General features: G+C 42.6%; 1 protein-coding gene across 1 annotated transcript in view; it reads left to right on the top strand.

Annotated features, from left to right (window-relative positions):
* TNIP1 (TNFAIP3 interacting protein 1) overlaps positions 1-12190 on the top strand; it is a 111842-nt gene that overhangs the window by 52115 nt on the left and 47537 nt on the right. Inside the window, 5 exon segments of the mRNA XM_044281147.1 lie at positions 4217-4411; positions 6655-6749; positions 7794-7917; positions 10567-10586; positions 10588-10657. Of these exon segments, the coding sequence (XP_044137082.1) occupies positions 4217-4411; positions 6655-6749; positions 7794-7917; positions 10567-10586; positions 10588-10657 (504 nt within the window).

Here is a 12190-nt window from a genome sequence, read left to right as displayed (position 1 = left end):
AACCCAGAAGCATCATTCCAGAGTGGCCATCATTTCTCATGTGTATTTACAGCACTTCTTTTCCTATATTCCACCTTTCTAAATTTATCAGCCAGTTAAGGCTACTTTCACACTAGCGTTTTTACTCGATCCGGCAGGGTTCAGCAAAAACGCTTCCGTTACTGATAATACAACCATCTGCATCCGTTATGAACGGATCCGGTTGTATTATCTTTAACATTGCCAAGACGGATCCGTCATGAACTCCAATTAAAGTCAATGGAGGACGGATCCGTTTTCTATTGTGGCAGAGAAAGCTGATCCGTCCCCATTGACTTGCATTGGGGGTCATGCGAGTCCGTCTTGCTCCCATCCCAAAAAATAGGCAGCACTCCAAGTATGGTGAAAAAAGGTGATTGCCTATTTATTCCCAGGCAATGTTTCAGCCCACTCAATGGGGCCTTTGCATCCCAGGACGGAAAGCAAACTACAACATGTTGCGGTTTGCTCTCCAGTATGGGACCGCAACTAAACGGAACGGAATGCATTCTGTTCAGTTCAGTTATGTCCTCAATAACAATGTATGGGGTAAAACTGAAGCGTTTTTTTTTTTTTTTTTTAACCAGTATTGAGCCCCCCTATGACTGATCTCAATACTGGGAAAACTAAAACGCTAGTGTGAAAGTAGCCTAATCTTGGCAACATATTCCCCTCTTAGGGTTCATTCACACATCTACGGATCCGCAAAACACGGACACCAGCAATGTGCGTTCCGCATTTTGCAGACCGTACATCGCCAGCACTTAATAGAAAATGCCTAATATTGTCCACAATTGCAGGACAAGAATAGGACATGTTCTATTTTTTGGGGGAACAGAAATGTGGACCCGGAAGTGCGAGTCCGCATTTCCGGATCCGGGCAGCACATTGTGCGGTCCCATAGAAATGAATGGGACCGCAATTCCATTCCGCAAAATGCAGAACAGAATTGCAGACGTGTGAATGGAGCCTTATTTGGCCTCATGCACACGACCGTTGTGTCCGTTTTCCGTGATTTTCTGCAGACCCATTGACTTTCAATGGGTCTGTGGAAAACTCGGCTAATGCACCGTTTGTCATCCGCGTCCGTGATCCGTGTTTCCAGTCCGTGAAAAAAATATGACCTGTCCTATTTTTTTCACGGCCAATGGTTCGCTGACCCATTCAAGCCAATGGGTCCGTGAAAAAAAACGGATGCACACAAGATTGTCGTCCGCGTCCGCTTTTTTCCTATCATTTGCATGGCAAACTAAACTTAGATATATATTTTTTTTTTACTTTCCTTCATGTTTGGAGATCCTCCAAAAATAAAGGAAGACACACGGAAACAGATACGGATCACGGAACAACGGAACCCCTTTTTGCGGACAGCAAAAAAATACTGTTGTGTGCATGAGGCCTTATAGTGAGCTGCACTCCTATCCAGCCAATACTGGACAGTTGATTTCCAGCTCAGTGGTTGTCAGGTCCTCCATATACTCCAATATGCAGTGCCTTGAAAGAGTATTCATAGCCCTTGAACTTTTCCACATTTTTCATGTTACACCCACAAAATATTTTTATTTTTATTTTATGTGATAGACCAACACAAAGTAGCAAGTATGTCTGAAGTGAAAAGAAAATTATACATGGTTTTCAAAAATTTTAATAAATAAAAATGAAAAGTGTGGAGCGCATATGTATTCAGTGACAGTCCCTAGAGTCAATACTTTGTAGGACCATCTTTCCCTGCAATTACAGCTGCAAGTCTTCTGGGGTATGTGTCTACCAGCTTTGTACATTGCCCTGTACTTGGCTTCGTCCATCTTCCCATCAACTTCAGCTTCCCTGTCCCTGCTGAAGAACAGCATCCCCACACCATGAGGCCAACCCCCCCCCCCCCCAAAAAAATCCAGAAAATCGCATTGTATTTTTAAATAATTAATTTGCATTTTATTTCATGAATTAAAAAAATTCTGGCTCTCACAGACCTGTTAGGTTTTCTTTAAGAAGCCCTCCTCCTCCTGCACTCATTACCTGTATTATTTACACCTGTTTGAACTAGTTACCTGTATAAAAGACACCTGTCCACACTCTCAATCAATCACACTCCAACCTCTCTACTAAGGCCAAGACCAAAGAGCTGTCTAAAGACGCCAAGGACAAAATTGTAGACCTGCACAATGCTAGGATTGGCTACAGGACAATAGGCAAGCAGCTTTGTGAGAAGGCAACAACTGTTGGTGCATTTATTAGAACATAGAAGAAACAGAAGTTGAATGTTAATCTTCCTCGGTCTGGGGCTCCATGCAAGATCTTGCCTCGTGGGGTAAGGATGATTCTGAGAGAGGTCAGGAATCAGCCCAGAACTACACTGGAGGACCTGGTCAATGACCTGAAGAGTTGGGACCACAGTCTCAAAGAATACCATTAGTAACACATTACGCCGTCGTGGATTAAAATCCTGCAGGTCATGCAAGGTTCCCCTGCTTACTCCAGCACATGTCCCGGCCCGTTTGAAGTTCGCCAATGACCATCTGGATGATCCAGAAGAGGCATGGGAGAAGGTCATGTGGTCAGATGAGACCAAAATAAAACTTTTTGGTATCAACTCCACTTGCTGTGTTTGAAGGAAGAAGAAGGATGAGTACAATCCCAAGAACACCGTCCCAACCATAAAGCATGGGGGTGGAAACATCATACGTTGGGGGTGCTCTTCTGAAAAGGGGACAGGATGACTGCACCGTATTAAAGGAAGGATGGGTGGGGCCATATAACGCAAGATTTTGGCTAACGACCTCCTTCCCTCAGTAAGAGCATTGAAGGTGGGTTGTGGCTGGGTCTTCCACCATGACTATGACCCAAAAAACACAGCATGGGCAATAAGGAGTGGCTCCGTAAGAAGCATTTCAAGGTCCTGGAGTGGCCTAGCCAGTCTCCAGACCTGAACCCAATTGAAAATCTTTGGAGGGAGCTGAAACTCAATGTAGCCCAGCGACAGCCCTGAAACATCTGGAGAAGATTTATATGGAAGACTGGGCCAAAATCCCTGCTGCAGAGTGTGCAGACTTGCTCAAGAACTACAGGAATCGTCTGACCTCTGTAATTGCAAGCAAAGGCTTCTGTACTAAATACAATTCTGTTTTTCTGTTGTATCAAATACTTATTTCATGCAATAAAATGCAAACTAATTATTTAAAAATCATACAAAGTGATTTTCTGGATTTTCTTTTTTGTTTGTCTCTCACCGTTGAAGTGTACCTACGATAAAAATTACAGACCTCTCAATTATTTGTAGGTGGGAAAACTTTCAAAATCACCAGTGTATCAAATGCTTATTTTCCCCACTGTATAAGTGATTGTACAAAGGTCAAGAGGGACTAATATAAAGGGAAAAAAGTTCAACAAGTAAAAAAAAAAATATACAAAAAACACATTAAAAAGAAAATGTGTCACCATTTATGATCTTAAAAATGTAATTTGTAAAAAAAAAAAAAAAAAAAATGTATGAAATATTACTATATCACGATCATGGTCATTTTTATTTTTTTTGTTACCACCCAAAAAAGCACAGACATTTGATTGATGTGCAAAATATTATCACTTCCAGTCCAGTTGGAGCCATTGGAGGAGATTTATCTAAACCGATTCACAAAAAAAACTGTTACACCTTTCATTTTCCAAAGAAACCCTGAAAAATGAAAGGTGGAATCTGCAGCAACTAGTTCTCCTCCATTGTGCTTTGACCATGAAACTCTTCTTTTTTTTTTTTTTTTTTTTTTACACTGTCTAGTCACCCTCGATTTTGGACAACCCCTTTAAATGGGGCATTTAAAAAATACAATCCTCACAAAAAAGTGCTCTCCTATGACTTTTTTGTCCGAAAAATAAATGAGTTATGTCTCTTTTTGAGGCAGTGTTCGAAAGTATGAAAAAGTCACTGCCAAAATGGTCTTTGTTTAAAGTAAAAAAAAAAATGGTATATGACTTTAAGGGGATTATTGAATTAAATATCTGACCATCTTTCTGATCAGGACTTTCTACACCCGTTGTACTGGGTTAGAAAAATATGTCTGCCTTCTTCTAGAAACGGTGCCATACATTTCCATGGGCTTCATTAAATTGGGTGACATGGGGTTGCATTACCAGACACATCCTGTAGACAGAAGTGGTGTAGACCTGTACAACCCTCTGTAACTTGGTCCCTTTTTTTTTGTAGAATGCTGGATTCTGCGAACAGAATGAGGATCGCAATATTCGTCATCACCTACAACGAATGGGGGATTCGTTAAATATGTTTGCCGAGGAATCTGACCGTAACAGGCTTCTTAATCACATGAGCCGCCTGGTCCTGGAGTTTAACCGGCTGGCAGATAAAGTCCAGAAAAACGAGCAGCGGACATCGGTGTTACAGGTACAGGAGCACCATGATATAAGAATGTAAATTGTGATTTATTGCAATTATAGTTTTTATCATCCAATATAAAGGCCACGACTAAAGAGCAAACTAAGGTGCAAAAAGGCTGGAGAAGATGGCTTAAAGGGGTTGTTATTAGAGGGTGGTCCCCAGTATAGGATCCTCATCTATTCTCCAGACCAGAGAATGGCTACAATGAGCAAAGTGCCCAGCGCATCCATGTGTTACAAAGAATGTTAGTTTTAAATTGAACTGTGTAATGCATGTTTTTACCTGTAGGGGCACTGCATGGAAATTGAACACTTTACGCCTTGTTTTTTGGTGTTAATAAGTCTCCAAACCTGGTTTTGCAACTTTTTTAATGCCATTACGACTGCATCTTGCTGCAACTGGCGTTTTTACTCCTCCCTCACCAGTTTCCGGTAGGGGGCATGGCAAGAGTGGCGCGTGGGCAGAGCCATCAGCTTCAGCGCGTTTATCATCATTTACGACAGAAGCTGTCCTAAATGATGAGTGACATCTATGCTAGCTATGAGCTGGAGTACATTTCATCACCAAAAGAAAATCTGCACTTTGATCAAAATGAAGCTTAAAAATGGATCTTTATTATCAGCAATAAAAAGAATATCTTAAAAAATAAAAGCATCATATATCAGATCACCACAAGACAAGGAACTAGGGGGACATCTGCTGGCCAGAAGTTGGAATTACAGAAAGTATTTTCAAATACTGACAACCTACATCAGCCACGTATTAGAAGAGGACAAAAGGGGTAGATTAGAGTCTAGCACATGAACTTTCGGAATAAGCATGCACTTTATCATGAGACGCTCCATCCTCTGGTGTCGCAGGGCCCATCGAGACCTGTGTAGCACATGCCAGTCTTGGTAAATCTTGTCCTTAGTTCCTGACACAGTTTATAGATATTTGCTGGGGGTTCTAGCAGCAGGATTACTGGGTCGCAACCAGTATGGATACCATTACTGCACATTAGTGGTTGTCACTGCCGCTGACTAGTGTGGCTCCACTTTGCCACTAGCAGGCGCTAAGACTTCCTCCTATATTTCACTAAATACTGTTTGTCAGCTCCTCTCAGCCAGTCAGGTGATGTCAGCAGCTCAGAATTACTCCGCCCAAATGTCCTTTTCAGTTGGATTCCAGGCACTGCATACAAACCAACTGTGATCTTTATAGGTGAAAAAACGTAGCACCCACTAGTTTAATACTTCTTGTAGGTACTCTTGTTTAACCCCTTCTTGCTCAGCACTGTATTGTTATACCTCTAAGTAGTGAGTTAAAAGGCTTTTTATACTGATGACCTATCCTTGAGAGAGGTCATCAGTATCTGATCAACACCCGGGACCCCCGCCAATCGGCCCTTCTCACAGCTTGCCAAGCACAGTGCCGTACATTGTATAGGTATTGTTCTCAGCCCCATTCACTTCAATGGGACAGAGCTAAGCCTAGGCTATGTGACCTAACTTTTCGTCACTCGACCTAGGGCAAGCAGCAAGAAGGCTGCGGCATTACTGCAAGCATCGGTGCTTTCTCTATACCCGTACCATAATAGTACAGCTCTTTGATAGCATGGGAGCAGGAGATGTGCCTGCGCCATCGCTTATGGGTAACTGTATGTTAACTCCGATCCCAGCAGTTTAACCCACTCTGATGCTGGCATCTCTTAGACAGAAGGAGGGAGCTTCCTATGTCCTCTGATCCACACTCCACAAAAGTGTTTGCAGAGTGTCTGGTCATTCTCACGTAAGCCAGGAGTCTTCTGAAGTCTCACATGCTTGCCACGTTCTGGGTGCTACATTAGCCTGCCTGTGGCAGGATGTAATGGAGAACCCATAAGAGTCCCTATACACTGTATTAGACTGTATAGTTGATGTGATTGAAGGTCCACATCCCCTATGAGGACTAAAAAACAGTTGAATAACGTTAAGAATATGCAAAAAATTTAATCATAATTTTTTTTTTTAATGATAAATCTGATTTGGTGCTACCATGTTCAAAAATTTCCAAAATATTAGTCATGTCATTTATCACACGTGGGGTGAATACCGTAAAAAAAAAAACTCACCATTTTTAAATGGTCAAAAGGTCTCATGTATTGAAAACGCTGCATAGTGATTTGCTGAATTTCGATATAACGGGAAAGTCTGTCTTCAAGTATTGTTTGACCGTTGTTGAGGAGCATGGGATGTGTAGGAAAACCTTATTTCTGTCCTTTTGTCCAGACTTTATGCGAGCAGCTGAGGAAGGAGAATGAGGATCTTCGGTCTAAACTGGAGGTTGAATGGAATCGGAGAACCCGGGCCGAGCAAGACATGAGGTGAGAGACCTCCGCTGTACAGGTGTCTACAGACAAAGATTGTCTTACTGACTTGGGGGTCATTTACTAAAGACTTGCATTTCACACTCCATTCTTAGTAAAAAGCCTGCTGGCGTAAGCTACGCCCAATTTATTAAGAGGCACAGGCGTCGTGATACATTTGTCACATGTGTGAGGAGCTGGCTTGCATTTCATTAAAAAATAATAGTAAATGTGTTGGATTGCTGTGGCTCCACCCCTTCCGCTAAGCCAGAGCGGCATAAAAACTCATAAAGCTGCAAATTTATGTGAGACATGCCATTTGAACAAAAATGTGCAACTTCGCTACAGCAGAACTGCCACGCGTTTAGTAAATGACCCCAAAATATACCTGTATAATCCGAACCTGATCCTACTAGGGGTTATAAAGTGACGTGCGGAATGGAGATTGTCCTGTCATTTGGTCAAAGAGTCCAAACTAATGAATTGATTCAAAGCTGATGTTCTATTCTAGAATGATCTTACAATTAAGGCTTCATGCACACGACCATCAAAAGTATGGATGACATCTGTGTGCATTCCATATTTAGCGGAACGGAACAGCTGGCTCCTAATAGAACAGTCTTATCCTTGTCCGTAATGCAGACAATATTAGGACATTTTCTATTTTTCTACGGACCAGAAATACGGTCATACTGAAAAGGAATGCACATCGAGTAAGTTCCATTTTATTTTTATTTTGCGGACCCGTTGAAATGACTGGTTCCGTATACGGTCCAAATAAAATAAAATAAAATGGAACGGACGCGGAAAGAAAATACGTTCGTGTGCATGAGCCCTCACTAAAACATGATGGAAAGTGCTCCTTTGTACAAACAGGAACGCACTACCCTAACATGACCAGTAGGGGGAAACATCATCTAACAAAAAGTATTGTATCCCTGCTCTTATGGTGGAGTCGCTTTATGTGCAGCTCCCCTGTATATTGTAAGGGGCTGAATATGTGGGATTGTGGGTAAATCTCTGTCAGTGCTTTTGCTTTTTACCTTCTGTCTATATCTGCAGGTATGAAAATCTTGAGTTGAAAAAGTTGCTTTTGGATAGAGGGAAAGTGTCAGCAGCCACAAATGGCAGTACTCCAGGGGTGGGGGAGACCGCAGCCAATGTCGAAAATGCGACACATCAGCAGGTGAATAAACTTCCAACTATACTTTTGTGTCTTGTTATAATGCGTCCTGTTGGGGACTTGTCAGTGAAGAAAACATTAGGGTTGCTCATGTATGGCGTCTCTGTTTTCAGTTAAAGGGGTATTCCTGCATTTGGACATTGATATGTCATCAATATCAGATTGTGGGTTCCAACATCTGGCACCCCCACCAGTCAGCTGTTTTTGGCAACCATCGGCACTGGAAGCTAAAGAGTGGACAGAGCCGGAAGCAGAAGGTGGCTGCCAAAAACAGCTGATTGGTGGGGATTACCACCGGTCTGATGTTAATGACCTATTATACCGATAGATCATCAATATCAAAAACCTGGAATACCCCTTTAACTCCCTTTGAAAATCTACAAAAATATACGTATTGGTCAATGCATTGGAGCATGCGAATATGTCCTGGATGTAACCACTAAAGGTTTCTGTGGAATGACAGCAAGCAGAGATCTTGAAAACTGAGAAATTGATACAGAAAGTATATTGGAAACTTGTATTGGGCTACTTTCACATTAGCGGCGGGCTGTTCCGTGCTGCCGCTAGTGCGCGCTTGCTGCCGGTAGTGGAGGGTATTAACTTCACATTTGTGTCGCCCGTGAAGAACCCAGACTTTGATAACCTTTGAGAATAGGTTAACAATATTAAAAATATAAAAGCAATATCGGAAGTTCTCAATAAATAATTAAGGTTTTACTTACGTAATCTGTCCCAGTCATGTGAGCTCTGATAACTGCAAGGACATGTTTACCTGCGTGTCCATCACAAGAACGGGACAGATTTCTATCCACATGGTGTCATGGTGGTTCCTACTGAGTGACTGCTAGCAGAGATCTAGAAGAATAAAATAGATCACCAAATTGTATGCAATGAATAGCCATAATTTGCTGGGACTGTACTACCTCTTCAAGCATTTTCTCCTGATATACACGTATCTGTAAGGACAATAGCGGGATTGTTCTCATAGGAAGTTTAGATCCCGTTCTAATAGGGTTAGCATGCAATCTTCTTAGACTATCGGTTCAGGAAATTCTAGACCTATATCCCATAGGTTTCCATATAAAGCTCCTCACATAACACCTTTATTACATCAAACTGCAGTTTAAACATGGTGTGAATGTGTTCCACAGGCATTATCAGCATATTTCATCCTGGTCATATTGATGCCACTTTACTCGCAGTCCCATGTAAAGCTGCAGACTTAATTTAAAAGCAATGGACATCTTTGGAGCCATTTTTATTGATTTCAATGTATTTTGCGCTAAAAAAAAGGTCTTTGTAACAGGCTTTCATTTTGTTACTTTCATCTAGCTGCTGCCGCCTCTGTGTATCACAGTATGTAGCGGCCACATCAGGCCGGCAGTGTTATGGCTCCTTCTTCAAAGTCTGACCTCCCCTGAACAATCTTCTAAGCTGATTTATGACCAAATTAGGTGGTCAGAAGAGAGGAGCTGGGGACTGAGCGATCCTACAAGCTCTCTGATTGATTTAGTTGTGGACAGCATTCTTGGGCCTCCTGCACACACCATAACTGCTTTGCGGACAGCAAATTGCAGATCCGCAAAATACGGATGTGTTCCATGTGCATCCCGCAATTTTCGTGGGACACACTATAAAAAAAGCTAATTCTTGTCTGCAAAACTTACAAGAATAGGACATGTTCTAGAACAGGGGTAGGCAACCTCCAGCACTCCAGCTGTTGCTAAACTGCAACTCCTGTTAGGGCAAAACCCTTACTTCTATGACCTGCTGGGGTCCAAATCGGATAAAGGTACGAGTACTCGGAAGAGATAAATGACACTGGCTCAAGGTTGTATCAGAATGATCTCTCATCTTTATTGGGCGGATACAAAATATTTTTACCCATTTTCTAGAACTCAAGCCAACGCGGATATTGTAATTTTACGTAAGCATTGCGTGATTTAATAATAACTTTTTTTATGCTTGCAAGTCAAGCACATTCAATTACAAAAAAAATGTATTTTATCCTTGAGTTGTTCATCCTTGAGAAGTATCTAGAACCAGTTGTACTCCTAGAACATTAGTAAAAAAAACTTTGTTTGTCTCAAGTACACACGGCTCAGCAATTCTCCATTCTGACCTAAAATAAACCAGCAAAGTAAAATGGAATCCAGGATACAAAAAGAAGGTGCAATCCCTCACACTCCCATCATGCATACTTCCTCTGCTCTTCTCATAACTCTCACAGAAATTAATGGAGCATGCTGGGAGATGTAGTTTCACAACAGCTGGAGTGCCGAAGGTTGCTGATCCCTGTTCCAGAATTTGAGGCCTGGCCACATGGATGTGGACAGCACTCGGATGACATCTGTTTTTTTTCGGACCCATAGAAATTAATGGGTCCGTGTGCGATCTGCAAAAAATATGGATCGGACACCAACCAAAAATACGGTCAAGTGCATGAGACCTTACTGAGATACATAGAAACTGAAGCAAACTAAATAAAAGCCTATTACATAAATGTGATCTGCCATTTTACTTCTTCCCAATGTCACTCACTGACTCCACAGAACAGAGAATTCTCAGGATTTGTGGCTCTAATCATGTCCATTCCTGACACTTAGTTCCAGTTTATCCACGTTGAATGTTAATTTTATTTCTTGATTCCAGACCGCCAAACTGCTAGGAAAAACCTTCCAATAAAGACCAAGTTGGGTCCTTGTTGAAGAAAGTGAAAATTCTAGAACATCAGAGGACAGAGGTGAACAAATGTCTTGCATGGAAATGTGAAGCATGAACTTGGTTCTAGCCTCTGGTTTTGCGCTACACTTGTATTCTAGACAGCGGCATGCATAGAAATGCCCTATTATATGCATTATAACCAAGTCAGATGTTACTCATGTAATTCCCTGGTATACAAGTGTCACCTCTCCAATAATAAACTGTCTTGTGTAAGATAACCGATTTGTGCTGTATTACATTTTGGGAGATTTCAGACTAGTATAAAGACAACTCTTTCTGCGACGACCTGGGAGGAGCTGGAGTGGAGGATAGGGATGGTAGTGGCTTTGGCTGTCTGTCAATCATAATGACTTTCAACACACCGTTGCTCCCTAGGGCCATGCATTGGAAGGAGGGTTCACCCTTTCTTACCCTGGGGCGCACCCAGGTTCTGAGGCCCCTGCCTGATGGCAGTTTGGGTGCCTATGATGGTAAGTTTCTGTATGGGTGCAAGGCAGGGCTTGTAGAGTGCAATGGCCAACGTATGTTGTAGGAGTCAGAAAACCATGCCAGAGGGAGAAGAAACATCTTACTTTACTGTAGTGCAAAATGGGAGTTGTAGTACATCCAACTATAGCAGTCACAGTTCCAACTGTACACAGTGCTATTCTTTCCCAGATGGTGATGTAGGAGTTTAGGCAAGGATGGGTGTTATGGCCCTCTTTGTTCACTTTCCTAGTAAAGTCTTTCTCAGCAGAATCTATGGCTGGCAACAGTACCTTGGCACTATTGGCTGTAGTGTTCAGTCTGCAGGATACAGGGTTTTGAAGGCACGTCTGGCTAGGACATGTCCACGTGTGAAGGATGTCTTAATGGTGGCCCTAACAGCAACAAAGTCAGAATGGCTGTAGTAGCAGGTTACCTTGCTGACTCCCATGATTGGCCATGCAGATTCTAAGCTCTCCTTTATCTTCCTCTCTTTCTCTTCTTTGCTTTCTCTCTTTTTGTGGCTCTTGCAGATATCTGATAGTCTCTGAAGTTTTTTTGGGCCTTAAAAGAGGGAGCATAGCTCGCTGCTTCCTTCCTCTCTGAACTCCAGTCTAGACTGACTGAGCTGGGGCGGATCCTAAATCCCCACTTAAAGGGAGTTTACTTTTAAGATTCTGTAAATGCGCCCTCTCAAGTGCCCAGGGCGGCGTCTCAATCGTCCGAGCCCCAGGCAGCACCTCCTCAACGGCTCATAACCCCGCCCTCCGTGTGCCTCTGCCCGCCCGTTTACTCTCCTCCTCTCTCCTTTTGCACTGCGGCTGCGCGGTCAAATTCGTAGCGGGCGCAGTGGAAAAGGAGAGAGGAGGAGAGTAAACGAGCGGGCAGAGGCACGCGGAGGGCGGGGTTATGAGCCGTTGAGGAGGTGCTGCCTGGGGTTCGGACGATTGAGACGATGCCCTGGGCACTTGACAGGGCGCGTTTACAGAATCTTAAAAGTTCATTTTTGGCTGAAAGAAAACTCCATTAGATACAACAAAGGTACCGTTTTTAAGTTCTCGGTGGCACATATAACGCTATTTGATCA

Source organism: Bufo gargarizans, chromosome 2 (assembly GCF_014858855.1).
Source record: "Bufo gargarizans isolate SCDJY-AF-19 chromosome 2, ASM1485885v1, whole genome shotgun sequence".
NCBI lineage: Eukaryota > Metazoa > Chordata > Amphibia > Anura > Bufonidae > Bufo > Bufo gargarizans.
Note: the sequence above shows the minus strand (reverse complement) of the source record. Positions and strands in the feature narration are given on the sequence as shown.